The 18,866-nt window shown below is 43.2% G+C and overlaps 1 protein-coding gene across 8 annotated transcripts in view; it reads right to left on the bottom strand.

Moving 5' to 3' along the window:
* The window catches only part of TNC (tenascin C), a 91,753-nt gene that overhangs the window by 24,438 nt on the left and 48,449 nt on the right, over window positions 1-18,866 (bottom strand). The window contains exons 11-16 of one of the 8 annotated variants that reach the window (XM_077306928.1): window positions 15,117-15,389; window positions 12,965-13,237; window positions 11,273-11,548; window positions 9,577-9,843; window positions 8,136-8,408; window positions 4,936-5,208 (exon numbers count right to left, since the gene is read on the bottom strand). The exons of 1 other annotated variant lie outside the window; for it this stretch is intronic. In XM_077306928.1, coding sequence (XP_077163043.1) covers window positions 4,936-5,208; window positions 8,136-8,408; window positions 9,577-9,843; window positions 11,273-11,548; window positions 12,965-13,237; window positions 15,117-15,389 — 1,635 coding nt within the window. The remainder of the gene's footprint in view (window positions 1-4,935; window positions 5,209-8,135; window positions 8,409-9,576; window positions 9,844-11,272; window positions 11,549-12,964; window positions 13,238-15,116; window positions 15,390-18,866) is intronic. 6 more of the 8 variants (XM_077306929.1, XM_077306930.1, XM_077306932.1 and 3 more) reach the window with 6 other exon arrangements.

The following is an 18,866-nucleotide window of genomic DNA, read 5'->3' on the forward strand; positions in this document are numbered from 1 at the left end:
ACATTCTATCAGTTTTCCCATAGTTGCCAGCCTCAGGCTAGAACTCGACTACTCTCGCAGGACCAAGCAGCTAAGTGGCCTGCTGGGCACTGGAGAAGTGGCAACAAGTAGTCCTAAATATATAAATCTTTAATCCTTCAACTTCTGTAATCTGTAGGGCCCTTTTTGGAGTAGTGCAGAACACTACTGAAGCATTCTGGGATTCTCATAAGCAAGTATTTATTAAACTCAAGTTGGTCCAGTACAATATAGCAATTTATGGGCTTTCCTTTCTCCGAAAAAAAGACCTGCAGATTCACCGAGAAATGAAATTAGACATGGAAATCGCCCCCCACTGCCATGTTGTTCCTGGACCCGACCACATCCTGCCACTCTATCCCCTCCTTCTTCCCATCATGCCCACACCAAGAGGAGACACAACACTGATTTCACTACAGTCTAGAACCCCACCCCCCATTTCCCCTCACCTTCCCCCACAGCAGCTACAGCATGGCTCAGAAAAGAACAGAGGAAAACAGGTTTTGAAAAGGCCACAAAGGGTGGAGTGTGGTAGGGCAGTGAGCAACCTTGCACCATTTTGAAGGGGAGTGCAACTCGGCAAGTCCCCCACAAACTTTGTAAACAAACAGTGTCCCCTGAGGTGCTTCATCCATAGCCACTCTGAGGATATCTCTTAGAGCAGGATAGAAACATGTTTGCTTTTAATCCAGGTCAATGGGGAAAGCCCCAGAGGTGCCATGGAGCACACGCCGGATGAGCACAACATGTGGACATTGATCTTTAAAGCAGAGGTTTCCTGCTTTCTTTCGAGGGAAATGTCCTTCTCTGGAAGCAGCTTCAGATGGAGAATTCTTTGAAAAGTGATTTGAAATCCTTCTTTCTCCCCTTTCCCCTCTTCTGGTTGTTTCTGGTCATGTATTTATTTGAGGAATCGTGTACCATGTAGCAGAAAAATGATCCCTTTTCAGTGAAAATATACATGTTGGTGACAATCTGTCAGTTCTTTCTAAATGGTACAAACCTCCCTGGCGTGCTTGCTTAGATCTCCCTGTACACTTGACAGAAGTACTGAAACTGCAGGCAAATCTAAGCCATCCCATGCCCCTGGTGTCTTTGAAACTACCCTTTTCCCATTGTCTGAAACGTATTTGGGCAACCTGAACTGCTAGGGAAAGCAGAAGAGATTGCCGGAGAGAATTCTGGCGTTTGGTCATTTATATTCAGCATTTCAATCTGAAACGGCGTTTCCTAAGCCGGTTGCAATGAAAACAACCTCCGCTTTTAAAATGTTTTAAAAAATAAACAGCCCACACACGGGAGGCCCATTAGCCAAGTACCAGAAGCAAACCACATTAAAAGCTTCCATGGAGAAGTGCCAGCTGCAATTTAAGCAAACTGGGCGTGCGGTGGGGCGGGGCGGCTGGGTTGGCGATCTTTATCTGTCATGCAGAATTCCAATTTAGATTGATTTAATTTGAAATGATGCAATTTGTATATAATAAAGGTTGGGGGTTTGCTCCTTTTTCATGGGCTCTTTTTTAAAGTTAAGCATTCTAAATTCAGCTTTCTAAATTTTAAAGTTAAGCAGTCTAAATCGTTTCTAATCCTAAAAACAAAAAAACAGAAGTCAAGAAATATATATTTTTTTTCATGAGGCCGAACTGCACTTTCACCAAATAATGAAAAAAGAAGCTTCTGAGCCCCTTCTCATCAGCATGGGGAAGAATTCTGAGCAACTTTGTGCCATTTTGCTTAATCTCAAACCAGACATTTTAATGTTCATGATTTTCTTTTCCTCTGGGTCAGTGACAATCTTGGAGGTAGAGACTGAGGAGGGTGGGGTGTGGGTACTGGGGGGGGGGGATTTTGATGAAGTATAATGCCATAGAGCAGGGAAGGCAAAACCATGGCTCCCCAGATGTCCATGGATTACAATTCCCATGGGTGGGAACTTTCTACTCTCATATCTCCAGGTTCTACTCTCATATCTCCAGATATTTCCCAACCCAGATCTGGCAACCCTACTCTGGTGCACCCTGCTACTAGGGATTCCAGCCTCAAGGTGGGACTTGGGGATGCCCCAGAATTACAGCTCATCTCCAGGAGAAAAGCGGTGCTTTGGAGGGTGAACTTTGTGCCATTGTACCCATTGAGGATCCTGTCCTCCCCAGATGTCATCCCTATTTTCTTCCTGCCTTGTATGTTTGAGACTAACTTTTCCACTAGCTTTAACAAAACAAACCCCCTCCCTAGCTTCCCTTTTTGGCTTTGAAAAACCTCTCCTTACCATCAAAGGAGAAAAAGATTATTAAGAGCCTTAAAGAGGTTCCAAGGCAATAAATAAAAGGCTAATTCCATTTTTTTTCTGAGGGATTATGAGGGCCCCTGCTCCACAGAGCAATGCTCTGTGAGGTATCTCCCTGGGAATTTTAATAGGCTTTGTTCTATCAGCAGCTTACTCATGGACTCCTAAATCTCTCTCCAAAAAAGTCTAAGAACCTGTCATTGCTGGGGAATGGTGTACGCGCATGTAGGGAAGAAATTATAACAACCATCAATGGCTTTCCATACATTTGGTATGAGTCAGTGGAAAAGAGGAGACACTGCTAGAAAGCCAGTTGTGCCCATGTAACCCTCTGGAGATGGTCTAAATTAGCGATCCCCAATCTGTGGGCCGCGGACCACATGTGGTCTGTCGACTAATTGGAGGTGAGTTGCGAAGGACGCCTTCTCCCCCCCCGGCCCTTTACTTCATCCCCCCCCGACCCTTTACAACACACTTATGGTGTCATTGTCTCCCATCACTCCCAGATGGGACTATCTTGTTGCAGAGAAACAAGCTCAGGGTTCCCATTGATTTGTCATTGTCATGAGTTAAAATTTCCATGAAAATAAAATGTTCCTTATGTTCATTGTTGTGGCGTGTCTGTATCTTATTTTGAAGGGATGTTTAAACATTACCATAGCGATCAGAGAGGGCAGTGGTTGAGAGTAGAGGAGTAAACTACCCCCCCCCCACCAGGCCTCAGTAAAATTGTCAAGCGTTGAGTGGTCCCTGGTGATAAAAAGGTTGGGGACCACTGGTCTAAATCATAACAACCAGTAATAGAGCATGGCTATTCCAAATTTTTCCCAGTGGTAGTCAAATATCTGTGCTCTTAACATCAAGTACTTCATGCCATAGAGGCCTAATCACACCTGGCACAGGCATCCAGCCAGAGGAGTTCATACTACCTTTACGCTACCAACTCCACTGAGAAAAGTGTGTAGACTTCTCATCCAGGGGTGGTCAAACTGGCTCTCCAGGTATCCATGAACTACAATTGTCATGAGCCCCCACCAGCACCATGTTAGGAGGGCTCATGGTAATTGTAGTCTATGGACATCTGGAGAGCCACAGTTTGGCCAACACTCCTCTAGTTTAAGGACTCTAACAGAAGCATTGTTTACATTAGACAACAGCTCCTTGGAAGAAGGCTAGGTGCATGACAGTACATGGATCAGTATCTACTTCAGGTTGCCTATGATGCTATCAAACCATACTATATAAAGGAGGAACATTCAGTCAGGTGAGCAGTCTGAAGGCAATTCAAGGTGGAAAACAAACTGGGATCCCAACTGGGTGGAATTTAAGGTGGAAAACCAACTGGGACTCCTGGATCCTCCAGCTGGATTCCAACTGCCAATGGACATGCTTTTTTAAAGAGTCTGACCGGCATTCTGAGGTTTGGTTCAAGTAGACATAGATAGACCTCTTAACTCTACAAGATGTTACTGTTCTCTTCAAGCTTATTTTTGTCTAAGGATGGCCTACAGTCCAGCACATGTTTGCTACTTCAACAAAGAACAGGTTGGAGCACAAAAAGAAAAGTTCTTTTTTATACCCTGGTTTTTACTACTTGGAGGACTCTCAAGCAACTTGACATCACCTACCCTTCCTGTACTCCCAACAGACAGTCTGTGAGGTAGGTGAAGCTAGGAAAGTGCTGAGAGAACTGGGACTAGCCCAAGGTCACCCAGCAGGCTGCATGTGGAAGAGTGGAGAATCAAACCCAGTTGTCCAGATTAGAGACCACTGTTCTTAACCATAGACAAGGCCATGTGGTATATGGCTGAGACTCTCCCTGTCCCCCCAAGTGTAGTCCTTCTGTCCACTTTTGTCCATTGCTTATTATTCTTTGGGGGGTGCATTTTTGTCAGATTCTTTAGAAGAGCTTTGCCCATTGGGACCCTATGCAAAGGCAATAAGGGATCTTGGGGTGATAGCTCCATTGCTCTACCTTCTAGCTAGGTTATCAGACACGCTAAGCTATAAGTCACCTTTCAAACAGCCCTTGGGTATAAGGTCTATGAAGTACATTAGAGGAATGCAAACACTAATAGTCTACCTGGGGTGAAGAACAAGAAAGTCAAGGACAGAAACATGAGCACTCCCTGCTTATTTAAATGCTTAAAAAAGATTTGAGAACCAATAAAGAAACACTGGAAAAGGAGAGTGGAGGCCCATACATGATACCCAGAGCACCACCCAATGGGATGGTCTACTGCGTAAATCTCACAGGAAGCTATGCACGAGCACTTGTTCCTTTTCGTAAGGCTTGTGCATGAGAACATTTCCCAGTGGACTATGCTCTGAATTCTTATGCGGAGAGCTATGAGAAAGAAATATGGACACACATCCATGAAGTTGTTCATGAAAATCCATACCTTTTCATGCAGGAGAAACTCTCCCCGTGAATTGTGCTCTGGATCTTTACGTGAATAGAAATATGAAAGACATTTACACAGAGAGACATAGCTACTGCAAGATAACTCCTCTTGGTGGGTTGTGATTCAAAAGTTTAAGTGGACAGAAATGTGAAAGACATGGACACACACGGATGCTTGCATACATGTGGGTGACTCATGCTTTCCGTTTCCTTTTCAAGAGAGTACCTGTTGTTGCCACTGCATTTACGGGTTGGGAACGCTGTCCACTGGTAACTCCATAGAGCTCTATGTAATATTCAGTGCCTTCCTTCAACCCGGTTATGTCTTGGGTGCGTTCATGACCTGGTATAATGAGTTCCAGCAGGTTTATAAGCCTATTGGCATCCCTGATTTTAAGAACAAAACTGTCAAATGCTCCTTCGTCAGCTGTCCAAGACAGACGGAAACCGTCCGGGGTAGCATCCGAAACCAGAAGGTTGTCCACTTCAGGTTCTGCTTCTGAAATTGGAAACAGAAAAGCAGGAAGGAAAAAAAAAAAAGGAGGCATTTAATTTCCCTTTATAAAAACAAAAAAGCAAAACTCCCAGGGTTCCGCCACAAATCAGGTTAGAGGTTGGTGTGAATGTCCCAGCCACAAGTTCAGAGAGGTGGAAACGGTCGGCCTGCGATCCAAAAGAGAGGGGGAGAGGGAATGCATTCAGAGATTAAGAGCAAGAGGCATTCCTGACCAAAGAGGTGGGTGTGATCATTCCTCAAGGACACCCAAAAGTGCTGACCACAGACCACTCAAACCCCACCATGCAACATGAAACATGCTGGTAGTAACCCTGATGTCCATTGGTTCTCTGCCTTCCATCGGAATCACCTATCCTTTGCCAGTCCTTTCAGAAAACCATTAAGAAAGCCACAGTACGCCCTCTACATATTGTTGGCTTTCTCTAACACTAAAAAAAGAGAAAAAAATAAATCACTGTGTGTACTTTCTCCCCCACCACACATACAGGCATACTTTTTAAAAGCTGCACTGCCAATGGTAAAATCTCTAGCATCCAAATTAGTGCGGGCATCTTACGAGGCGACTTGATGGGTTTGTCAGCCTATGGGCAGCTCCACCATCCTCAAAAGCACAGAGGGGTAGCCAACCTTCTCTTTGTTTCTCCTTGTCCACACATCAAAGTTGTGTGAGAGCTTCTGCTCACCAAGCCATTCTCTTATGTCAGATCGTGTGGAGGTTCTGGCCCTACTGAGAAGCTGTGTATATTTTGGCAGGAAAAGTTTGGTCTGCAGAAGAAGAAAATGGCATGAAGGTAATCATCACCTCCACAGTTTGCATGGAGGCAAAATTGAAATGAGGATTTTCGTGTGGGAACAGAGGGATGAGATATCCAAATTCATTCTTAACTTGGATCCAGCAAGGTCATTCTTGTGTTCTTACAGATGGGAGGACCTTATTAACCCTGCATCAGGACTTCAGCATGAAGGTTTCACAAAATAGTCTTTTATCTCACCCTGTTAAACTGTTGCACTGACTCACCAAGCTTCAGAGGGATGTAAGCATTAAAGTGGTGTGTGAATAGACTGAAAATGATATAGTGATAGACTGAAGAACACATGAGAAATTAAACCTGAGAACTGTTGAAAAGGGCAATGTCTGGTGTACAAAGAAGAAGAGAAGACCCTGCAGAGGACAGAAAGAAGTCCATTTGGTAGGATTTGTGAAGTCAACACCTTCTTTCCTCTTAAGTGCCATTTCTTGCCTGTCTCCAGATTGCTACTCTTAGGGCAATATGGTCCCCCAAAGGACTAAATAAAATTTTGGTAGGTAGCCATTCACATATCATCATATTAGCCAACATGGTCTCTCTGGGCATTTTTTTCCTTTAGATGGATCTGGACCTCAGATTGGTGTAGCTTGATACAATATGGTTCAGTGCATTATTAGTCCATCCCAGCCAAGCTTTCTCTTAAGGTCATGACTGTGGATGCAGAGAGGCCCAATGCAGTTAAAAATGTTGATAGACAACGAAGACAAGAATGTGGCTGAATATGAATGTCACATTGTTAGGACTTGTGACAACGGCGTAAATAGATTGTGTGTGCGCGACATACAAAAACAGAAGAGAAAGCTTAACCCTTGTGAAGATGAGAGGAATGGACATGAGAGCTTCTTGGAGGCTCCCAAGCCCTTGATGAGTCTCCTTTAATAGAGGAAATTTCTGCCATTGACCTTGTTCCTTTCTAAGAACCACAGCTAAGGCCGCTTAATAGAAAAAATGAAGCTCTGATTGGTTTAAAGGATGGAATGTTGGATTGGGGGTGTATGGGAGCTCATGTCTTTGGTCAAACATGGTCCATGTGGAGTTAGTTCTTCTTAGCTTGTGTTCTCAGCTTAACCTCCAGAAAATAGTTGGGATGTTTCATCCCATTGAGTGATATGGGTGTGCACCATTGTAGGTATGGTCCATTTTAAAACTGGATACTTCTTCCAAAAAGCTCATGGGGAAATAAATAGGAACACACAAATTTAATGCATTTAATTTGTTTTGTTTTGTTTCTGGGGTTAACTTTGTGTTTCACTCTTATTTAATTCTGGTTTAACTAGAGGAATTTCTAAAAAATAATTCTGGTGTTAGATCATTTCCCCATAACTCTTCATCCATTTGTTTGTATTTCCCTCACTAGGATAGTGACCTATCTATGAGCACTGATAAAACATCACAAAATTAAACTGCACCGAATTTTTGTGTGTGTGGTGTTTTACATATATTTTTCTTATAACACTGGAAAAACAATACACTCAAAGCATCTTGAACAGTCACATCGAAATTGACTGCATATGCACACATATGCACAGGTATATACCCATTCATGTTTAAAAAAAACAAACCAACCTTTCTATAGTGTTTTATCAAGGCTGATGTGCACATTGGTAATGAAGGCAAGAGAAGACATGAATAAACAGAAGAAATTAAAATCAGCCACCAACTGCACATGCACAGTGACCTGCATAACATTTAGAATTGTTTTAGAAATGGAACAATGACTTCCTTTCATTTAGGAAATCACATAATAAGAAGCCCCCAAATCTAGGAAGAAATTCAGTTGAGGAGAATTTTGCAAGTATTCCTAGATGTCATAAATGAGGATTAATAGAGCAATGAAATATGTATATATGTTGTCTTTGGGACAAAATGACAAAGGCATGTGAATCAACCACAACCTACTCTCTCTTTGGTCCTCTGAGAGACAGAAAATAAACATCAAGGGAAAGGTAGGATGTGGTCATGTTAGTGGATGCATCAGTAGCCAGTGATGAGGGAAGCCATGGTCGTTCAGCAAAGGGATGGCATGAAAGTTTGTCCAGAGGAGAGAGGAGGAGGAAGAGGAGGAAGAGGAGGAAGGACCTCCTGATTGCATGGAAATACCTGTTAGAGCAACAACACTTAAGGGTCTGGTTTGGCGACCAAAGGCAAAGCCATAAAGGACAACCTCATAGCCAATGCCGGTAATAAGGCCTCTAAGGGTCAGTTGGCGTTGCGTTCCTGAAAGGAGGAATTCCTGGGGGTCCAGCAGTTTGCCAGAGTCCACCACGATTACTAGAAAGCTGTCAAAGGCATTCTCTGAGGCCATCCAGGACACTGTAAACCCATATGGATTAATTCCTGAGACAGTGAGGTTTTCCAGTGGCGGAAGGACCTCTAAAAGGAGGGAAAGGGTCAAGAAACACAAGATTCTGAGTTAGACATGGCTGCATTCTCCATCCAGTATAAATCCCAGGTCGTTGGGAAAGTGCCAACAAGTTTTACATGACTAAGGTCAACTAAAGGTCCTTATCATACAAACTGGGGGTGATTTATATATGCTGGAAGGGACTTTAGCTCAGAGGCTGGACACCTGCTTTGCTGGCAATTGGTCCTGGGTGCCATCCTTGGAATGTATGTTGGAGACTCCTGGTGACTGTTGTTGCTCAGAACTGACAATGCTGATATAGGAGTATAGCGGGCTTACTGGAAGACAGCTTTGCATGTTCATAAAGATTTATAATTGAAAATCTTTAGAGTTTACAAACTGTGTGAGCTGCTTGTGTCACTCACAGCTGCCCCATGCGATATAGTTTACAACAGCTGTGTAAACAATTATTTGAACAACACAGGCTTTGTAAAGCCTCTGATGCTCTCACACATACATGCTTCACTCACAATAGCATTGCATCATGGCTACTGTAGTCTGCAGTGATTGCAGAATGTCTATGACACAAGTGCAACTGATGGAGAAGTGAGTTGATAACTTATACAGCTGACTATAATACATAAAACAGACTGAGTATGTGTTGCTCTTGTCTATGCAGTTTTTTAATGTACCTATTGCTGAGCATGGTATGCATGATGCATTGCTATTGTGAGCAAAATTTGATACTATGGCTGACTAAAACTCACCGAACAGGGATCTTTGTAAATTCTAGGAAGCAATTTCATAGTTCTTTCTGGATTCTGTTTTAGCAGAACCCGGCAAGAACTCTACTGTGATTTTTCCCAGAAGCCTTGATGAAATGAATCCGAGTTACTGCAACAAGGCTTGCTTAGAAGGAGGCACTTTCACTGTGATGTGATGGACCAAATTGCCATAACTCTCTTGTGGGGTCATAACGAGCATTTCTTGGATGTCATAATTACAGAATGCCCATTGCCCAACTCATAGTTGAAAATAAAAGCTACATTAATAAGAACTCTGTGTAAAAGCCCTCAATTTTGCTGAATGTGGGCAGTCAGTTTGTGGGCAAATGTTCAGAGACCATTAGACTCAATTAAAAAAAAAAAGAGGTCAGAAATGTGATTTAAAAGCCACAGTGGACTTTTAAATGAATACCTGTCATCACCAAAGAGATGAGGGGCTCAGGAGAACCCCCTCCTGTGGTTGTGCCCTGAATGTTAAAGTCATATTCAGGATAATCTATCAGGCCTGAGATGGCAGCGTCGAAAGCCTCCCCTGATACATTAAGCTTCTGCAGTTCATGGTCTGAATACGAATCTCTACCATTTACAGCCAACTTGACAAAAGGTTCATCTCTCGTGGTCCAGGAGAGGTTGGAGTTAGCATTTGTGAGTGTGAGCATGCGCAGCTGTGACTCGACCTCTGAAGGAAAGGGAACATAAGTGGAAAGACAAGTGTTACTTGTGAGATACTGTGGGTTGGAGAATTTGGGATAACTCTTACAAAGAAAAGTAACTTTCAATCCTGTTATTGCCTACCATATGATGCCCATTGTTTAAAATGAACAAATCAAATTTCCCTTATCTTGAAGATCCACCATGAGTGTGTTCTTATACATAAACCCATGCATCACCATCTAGCAAGAGAGAGGCAGGCTGCTTGGCAGATGGATGCAGTTTTCATTCAAGATGCATGGTTGTGTGAAATAGCCCTAAGTGACCCCAATTAAGGATCCATGCTGGAACTGCCTGCATGCTGTCAGCAAGTGACAGGCAGTACTGGCATGGTTTCATAAAGCTGAAGACCCTGTGAAATTGAACAAGAACTCAAAAGTTTCAGAAGATAATGGAATTCTCATAGAAGAGGAACAGATATGGTATCACCAGAATACCACATGAGATGAAATACCGTGCCTGTGCTTCATTTGACCATTTTCAAAGCATGCTTTTGCATTCAAATCAGACACAGTCCTTGGACCTCAAAGGCTTCTTCATGCAATGCAAATCGAGAGCACTGAGCCATGCCAAGTTTTGTTGGATCTCAGTTTCTTGGAGATGCCAATTGCTGACAAAAGTGTCCTGGCATCCAACAGAATGCACATCACAATCATAGAAAATATCAGCAGCAATGGAAGAAGTGAAATAACCTCAAGAAAGAGATGGGCTTTGCTTTTTTGTTTCCAGTTACCAACTCAGCATTATAATATATGCAGCAAGACCAAGAAGAAAAGGCTTTTGACACCATTGAAAACTGCCATCCATGCAGCATGTCCTCTGTTTGGTTGATATATCACCATATTAAAACAAAAGGTATTAAAGGATCAAGACCCTATTGCAGATGTTTTGATCTTTGTCACAAAAGAGAAAGCAAGAAAGCATGCGAGACCTTTCCCCCCAGAAAGCCAAGCCTTGAAGTCACCTGACCTCACATTGAGAAACATCCGGCAATGAAAGTTGAAGAGGGGTGGAATGATGGACACTGAAAATCAGATGCAAGTGATGTTCCAGAAAGATGTCAACCAAAGTACATACACATGTACACATGTATATGCAAGTACCCAAACATATATGTATATATACACATCAAGAATAAAAAGAATGTGATGAAGATGTGAGGGGGTGTGTATATATAAAAGAACCAATCAGGGTTCTGGTCACTCAGCTCCCTTAATTTGGGGATAAGTTCATGGCAACAATTGCCCTCCCTCAAGAACTTACTAAAATTCCAAGAAATGATCTCTCTCAACATTCCCAAAGGATACAGGAAGAAATATCCTTTGGGATTTTGCTTAGAACAAACGGTTTGTGGGCAATCACAGAATTTTAAAAAGCAAGCATTGAAGACGATGTACCTGTAATAGCCAGGGTGGTCAAGGTCTGGCTACTTTGCCCATCAACTAGGCCATGAAGCTGGATGGTATAACTAGAATTCGGTCTTAGATTGGTGAGGACAAAGCTTCGTGTGTCACCCAGTATTGTGTGCAGCTGGGATTCCAGAGGCAGGTGTTGGGTGCTGCTAATATCTAAGAGGAAATGGTCAAAGGCCATGTCCTGTGCTTCCCATGTGAGCGACACGCTGTCAGTTGTAGTATTTGATACTATGAGTTTGCTAAGGAGAGGTGCAGCTACTACGAAGGGGAAAAAAATGGAAACACATTATACCCTAGAAATCTTTGACTCCTTTCATTGCAATACTACTCCCACAGTCTGACTAGGCTATATTAGCCCAGGGATCTCCAATTCTACTTCTATCTGATGAAGGGAATGTTCAATCTTGTTAGTTTATGTCCTACAAATCTTGTTGGTCTGGTCTGCTACTGCAAACCAACATGTCTACCCAACTGGAAACTGCATATCAATGTACTTTCCATGTGTCCAAACAAAATGGCAGGAGAGCATCAGGCCATGTTTTAATAAATTCATACATTTATCTGTTACACTTTCAGGGCATTCCTTTGATGACTTGTGTACTAAGGAACATCTCCTACTTAAGGTCCTTTTAAACAATTCCAGTTAAAGCCTTGAAGGCCTTTCTTAAAGGATCTGCCCAACAATGACCATTTCCTTCACAAAATCTTTTTCTCCATTATACACAGTTGTCCCATCCCATACAGCACCTTCCCGCATATGAATCCTCCAGTTCTGAATAGTTTTTTGATAAGATTTTACTGATTTTGATTGATTGATATTGTTTGTTTGTTTTTTTTTGCATGAATTGCTTTGGAAACATTGTTGGAAAATGGTATTGAAATCTCATCCCCAATTAAATGACACTCTTCCACTAAGCAAAGAATCTTCCTCCAGTGGAGAGAATCTTCCTCCACTGCAGAAAATATTCCCTGCACACAGAAAACCAACATGTCAGGAAGAAGAGTTCTAGCTGAGTCTTTTTCCTGGACATGTTCAGGCAGATTTTCTGTATAGGAATATACCAGAAAGTTCACCCTTACCCACAGTTTTTACCATTGAGACACTCCTCATTCTTCAGGCTTCAAGAAACTCCAGAAGTGGCACAATCATGCAAATATGGTTGAGACATGACCACCTGGGGCTCCTCCCCTTCCCACCACCTCCAGGCCCATCATTGGCCATTTTGGGAGAGAAGGGCAGGTTGAAATATTTGATCATATCATTTGATTAATGTTTAACAAATTAAAAATATATTAAAATTAATTAACTCCCACTCATTCGGAATATACTTCCAGAACTGTCAAGAAACTCCAGGGTTTCCTGGTTGAGACAGTCTGGTCTAAAGCATACAGCTTACTATCTCAGGAAAGCTGAGATACAAGCTTACTATCTCAGGTACAAGCTTGGTATCTCAGGAAAGTGGTGGTTTTCAACACTTCCAGCACTCATACACACATATCTAAGAACAAAAATATTCCAGCAGGTTAAGAAGCTTGCCTGTTCTTTCATCAAGCATGCCATGCTCCCCTAGAGATGCTCATCATTGGCAGCCAGTAGAGAAGACAAGGGAATAAATGAGGATAAGCAGAACCCTGAAAAGAAGAACTGTTAATGACTGAGATAGGATCATATACCTGTAGTTGCTGAAATGCTTATTGCCTGAGTACGGTAGCCCCGTGTGAAACCATAGAGGTAGACAATAAAATCAGTGCTGGGAGATAGCCCTGAGATGTGAGCAGTCCTTAAATGGCCTGAGATGTTGTATTCCATTGGTTCCAGCAACCTGTTAGGATCAATCAATTCAATGATAAACTTCTCAAAGGCTCCTTCGGCAGCTGTCCAGGAAAGGTTGAAGCTCTCGGAGGTAAGGCCAGAAACAGTTAGATCGCTGACTTCCGGTTTTGTTGCTAAGGAGGGAAAATAAAATTTTATTTTTAAGAGAGAGCGAGAGAGAGTTCAATGCCTGTTGCTTTTCTCTTGATCCTCACGTCCCTGGTTTGCCAAGCAAGAGGATGGAATGGAGAGTCTGGCTCAAGCAGATATGGAGAAGAAAGACCAGCCAGATGACAACCATGGCACCCAATGAAAATATCATCCATATGGCCACCATGCATGAAAGCAGAGGGAAATGAATCAGCCTAGCAAGACAAAATCTCCTTCTGCTGCAGGTTTTCACAGGAGAGCTTTGATCGGCTTCTGCTGGAGATTTTTTAGATATATGATCTCCTCTCAGATTGGTGATTTGGCCTGAACTAGCTTCCAAGTTTATGAAGGCCTCATTGTTCTTTGAGAAATTCCAGAGGGGTAGTGGAATTAGACTGCTGCAGCAAACATAACAAAGAGACGTGGCACCTCAAAGACTAAAGGCATATGTTTTCATGATGAAGTAGCCTGCATCTCATGAAAACGTACGCCTCGACTCTGTTTTCAATACCATAGATGGATATACCAAGCCGACTTGATTCAGACCAGTAGACACGTGGCATGCTTTAGAGCCTTTGGAGATCCCAGAGACTGAAATTATAGAATTATAGAGTTGGAAGGGGCCATACAGGCCATCTAGTCCAACCCCCGTGCTCTACGCAGGATCAGCCTAAAGCATCCAGGACAAGTATCTGTCCAGCGGCTGCTTGAAGATTGCCAGTGAGAGGAAGCTCTCTATCTCCTTAGGCAGTCCATCAGAATGAGAGTTTTCCTTGTTGACGTGCTGGTTGGTGCACACATCGAGAAGGAAATGGTACAATATCAAAGTGGTAGATTAAGTTGCACTAATTCAGGCTACAGCTGGGAGGAGGATCCACTAAGCCATCTCCAGACGACTTCAAGTTAATGAATGTACCAGCCAGACTCAGGATAAAGCAGGCATGGGGAGAAGGCCACTCCGTGCAGTAGTCAAAACTGGATGCAGTTTTGCAACAGCGAGTTGAAACAAGCAAATGGAGAAAGAGAGAGTGCAAAGCAGAGGTTATCAAGTTTTTGCCAGAGATGAAATCCTCCCTACCCCACCAAGGGGCAACTGTCTCTCAAGTAAGGGGTTTTCATTGGAAATGGGCATGACATGTTACAGCAGGTTTTTCAGAAGAGATGTCCACGTGCAGAGAAGAGATTAATGCCTAGATCCGTGCTTTGGAGCTAGAATGAATCTTGAGGTCTCATTAAACAGAAAGTGTTTGCGATGCATTAGAGATTCAGCAGGTTGTCAAAAAACAAACAATCACGGGGAATTTAGGAAACGAGAAATGTAATGATGAAAACCAAAGGGCTCTCCTTTGCAGACCAGGAACTGAGATTTTATTAGGGCTGAGGATATCAGAGAGTCAACGCCAGCCAATGCCTTACTTGAGGACATGCAGAACAGTACTCAGAGAGGGAATGCTTCTGAGCATGGGTAGAGTGCCTTTTGCCCAAGTCCAACTACCCCAAAGTTTCAAGAATTATGGATTCTGGGCTCCAAATGTGACTTCCACCATGTCAAATCTCAGTTACTTTCATTTTAAAAACTAAACACTGAACAAGATCTAATAAAGAAAAGACTTCATAAGAAGGGGAGGGGAAATAACACATTAAATGGTTTCCCTGAGAGACTTTCCGGAACATAGTTTTAAAATATAAGACAGATTTCCATGAAATAAGCTGTTCAAGTGATATTGTTTGATGATCATTAGGAAAGAGGAGAAAATGTGGTGGATGCCTCTCTTTTCTGTAAAGGAAAGAAGGGAGGAAGAACAAAAGAAAAACACAAAGGAAGAAGGGTTTTGAACTGGACGAATGAATATAAAAGGGTACCTGTAGTGGATTGAACCTTGATGGGTTTTGTCCTGTAGCCCTGAGTGACACCATAGAGAGTAACAATATACAAAACGTTTGGCTGGAGGCCAGAGATGTCCACAGACCGTAAACTTCCCAGCACTGTGTGATTTTGCATGACTCTGGAGTGGTTCGACTCCTGAACCTGTATGATAAAGTTCTCATAGGCCCCTTCTGCTGTGGTCCAGCTGACCCGGAATCCATCCCAGTGGACGTCTGAGACTGACAAATTCCCCAGCTCAGGTTCCTCCTCTGGATAAGGACAGAGAGCCAATTGGTTAAATCAGAGCACCGGCTGGAGGAGAAACAAGGAACTGTCTGGGCAGGGCTTTCATGTTAATGAGCCTCACTCATGGTCCATTGCTTATTTATGAACCCAGCTCCTTTTCACTTACACACAGGCAGAGCCCTGGTCTAAGGTTTCCAAAGTCTGGCAATGCTGCTGAGAAAGCTGATGTAACTAATGCCAAACGTAGGCTGAGTGGTAAGCTGCAGGACCTAGAAAGAAATGTAGAGAAGAACCTCCCCCGAAATTGCTTTACAAGCATCCAATTACGCTTCCCAAGATCTTGGAAGGATCGTTGCCACCGCTTTAGGATGTCCATTAAAAATGCAATGTCTCTTATGATGCTATTACAGGAATTCAGCTATCAGCAGCCCCTCATCTTGTTTTGTCTCCCAAAGACAGGAACAGCAGAAGAGCCAATTCAAAGTAGGCCAGTAGAAGTAAATATGCCAGTACAAAATGCCCAGTTCCAGATTTGCTTTGAACATTTCTTATACTTTCTGTTTTGATGGGTTTGCCCTTTTCTTTTCTGTAAAATAACACAGAGGGAAAACCCTGTTTGATATAATTCAGTTTAAAAAAAGGATATGAACCTATTGGATGGGAAATTTGGCAGATAGGAGGGAATTAGGGTTGCCAATTCTGGCTTGGGATAGGCCTTGAGATTTAGAGAAGGTGCCCAGGGAGGGTAAAATTTGGGGAAGGGAAGTTGTGCACTGAGGCTGTGATTCCATACAGTCTGCCCTCCAAAATTGCCATTTGCTCTGGGGAACTGAGCCCTGTTAATTCTGGGAGAATCTTAGAGGCCTCTTGTAGGTTGGTAACCCTAGAGCAGGGGTAGTCAAACTGCAGCCCTCCAGATGTCCATGGACTACAATTCCTAGGAGCCCCTGCCAGCGTTTGCTGGCAGGGGCTCCTGGGAATTGTAATCCATGGACATCTGGAGGGCCGCAGTTTGACTACCCCTGCCCTAGAGGGAGTGCTGAATCCATCCTCAGCCACTTGGACATATTCTCCCCACCTTCTTCCCCTACCTTACCCCATCTGGCTTTCCCAGTCATGTGTGGAAAAGTGCTGTCAATTTGTAGCTGTATGGTTATCCTACAGGGCAGGGGTGGCCAAACTGGCTCTCCAGATATCTATGGATTGGCAGGGGCTCAGGGGGATTGTAGAGAGCCAGCTTGGTGTAGTGGTTAGGAGTGCAGACTTCTAATCTGGCGAGCCAGGTTTGATTCCCGCTCCTCGTCCACATGCAGCCAGTTGTGTGACCTTGGGCTCGCCACAGTACTGATAAAGCTGTTCTGGCCGAGCAGTAATATCGGGGCTCTCTCAGCCTCACCTACCTCTCAGGGTGTCTGTTGTGGGGAGAGGAAAGGGAAGGTGACTGTGAGCCATTTTGAGACTCCTTGGGGTAGAGAAAACTGGCATTTAAGAACCAACTTCTTCCATTCTATGGACATTTGGAGAGTCATAGTTTGGCCATACCTGCCATGTGGTTTTCAAGGCAAGAGATGGACAGAGGAGGTTTGCAGTTGTCTGGACTTCTTCAGTGTTCTCTCATCCAAGGGCTAACCAGGGCTGGCCCCATTTAGTTTCCAAGATTTGATGAGTCAGGCTGAACTGGGCTACCTACTCAGTTTAATGATAAACAAATGATCCCTGTTTTCATTTTTTAAAATATCTGCCTACATTTTTGTCAGCCGTTGCAGTTCTTTGCTTTTTGCTGTTGGTTTTGGATTTGTTTTGAGTATGCACAGTGTACAGGATTTACATGTACAACTCTGCTATTTATGAGTATACTACATTCATAAACCCCATGCATAATGCATAATGATGCTTTACTGCTTCTGGGAAACGAATGATTCTTACTCCAGGGGTAAAAAATGCAAGGAAACAGGAAATGGTGCGAAAACAAAAGACTTGTGGGTATTACTTGCATGAAAGAGAAACTCAATTGAAACAGGTATTTGGGGATTGAAACAGCAAGGATGAGAAATCTGAAATAATCTCTCGTACTTCCCAGTCCCCATCTAGAAGACCTTGCTTCCATGCAAGTGGTATAAGTAATCAGGGTTTTCCTGGGTGTGGTGAAGCTGCTATTTGCATGCATGTTCTAAATAGCAGTCCCATTGTCTCTCCATGCACCGTGGCAAAAAGAGGATCAATGCCAAGTCTTTGGAGCATGCAGATGTGTAGAGATCCATGCACCATCACAATTCCAAAAGGCTCATTCCAGTCGTAATGGTTTCAGGTAGGTCAAGTGTCATGTGAAAGATCTGAGGAATAACACAGCTCAGTTTGAAAGGAAGACTGGAATAAGGCACACCAGCAAAACCAGAAATGGTTGGAAATGTTTCCAAGTGATCCTAGGGAACATTCACCGAGATTCATGGTATAGGAACCTGACTGGTGCTAAGGAGGTCTAGCATGGGTCAGTGCCCAGATTCTCAGGAAATCCAACATAAAAGTGCCTTTGAGTTTCATGAAGAAAGAAAGGTAGAGTAGAAAGACAATAAACAACTAATTATGTTCCCGAGAACCTTAAAAGCTTTTCAAGGTTTGAGTAGATGAGCAGATCAGTAATAACTGGTTTCCTGAAACCATCCTATTCAGATCTCTCCCTGTAATGGAGAGTGTTATAGTGGGTGATAGTTTCCGTCTTCAAAGAATAAGACTGCTGGCCAATCCAATTGCCAGCACCACTCTGTGGCCTCCTAATGCTAGCATTCAGGGGCACCCAATGGGATGGATGGGCAGTGGACTCAAGGAAATAAATCCATAATTAGCTTACAGAATTCTCTTCTGCAAATGGCTACAATGTCCCCACCCCCAGGCAAATTCATGCATAGGGTTGCCAAACTCTGGTGGGTGGAGATCTGCTGAGATTATACCTGATCTCTAGGCAACAAAGATCAGTTCACCTAGAAAGTGGCCATTTTGGAAGGTGGACTCTATGGCATTATACTCCATTAAAGTCCTTCCACTCCCCAGACTCCACCCCCAAAACCTCCAGGTATTTCCCAACCTGGATCTAGCAACGCTAGTCATGCAGGAAAGGTTCACCAGTGGTTAGTAGCCAGGTTCTTGTTCAGCAGAAGTATATCTCTGAATACCCGTGGTTAACAACAGTGAGTCCATACACAGGTTGACATTGTGGCAGGAGATGGCACCAAGGTTCTTGCCAACATGGCAGAATGGTGGCATCCCAAGCATGCATGATAACCTCAAGCCAAATGTCCATGCTTAATTAGTCCCTACGGATATCTGTTAATCATTAATACATCTTCCCTGTGCAGCAAAGGATGCAAATATACAGTAAAGAGGCCTTTAAAAAAAAGGAAGAAAAATGTCACCATTTTCCTTTGAGGGTCATAACCAAATATCTTCACAGAAGTGTTCCCCATGCTAGAAGCAAGGGGATGATGTTGCATCTATAGACTGAC

This window comes from Paroedura picta, chromosome 12 (genome assembly GCF_049243985.1).
Source record: "Paroedura picta isolate Pp20150507F chromosome 12, Ppicta_v3.0, whole genome shotgun sequence".
Classification (NCBI taxonomy): Eukaryota; Metazoa; Chordata; class Lepidosauria; order Squamata; family Gekkonidae; genus Paroedura; species Paroedura picta.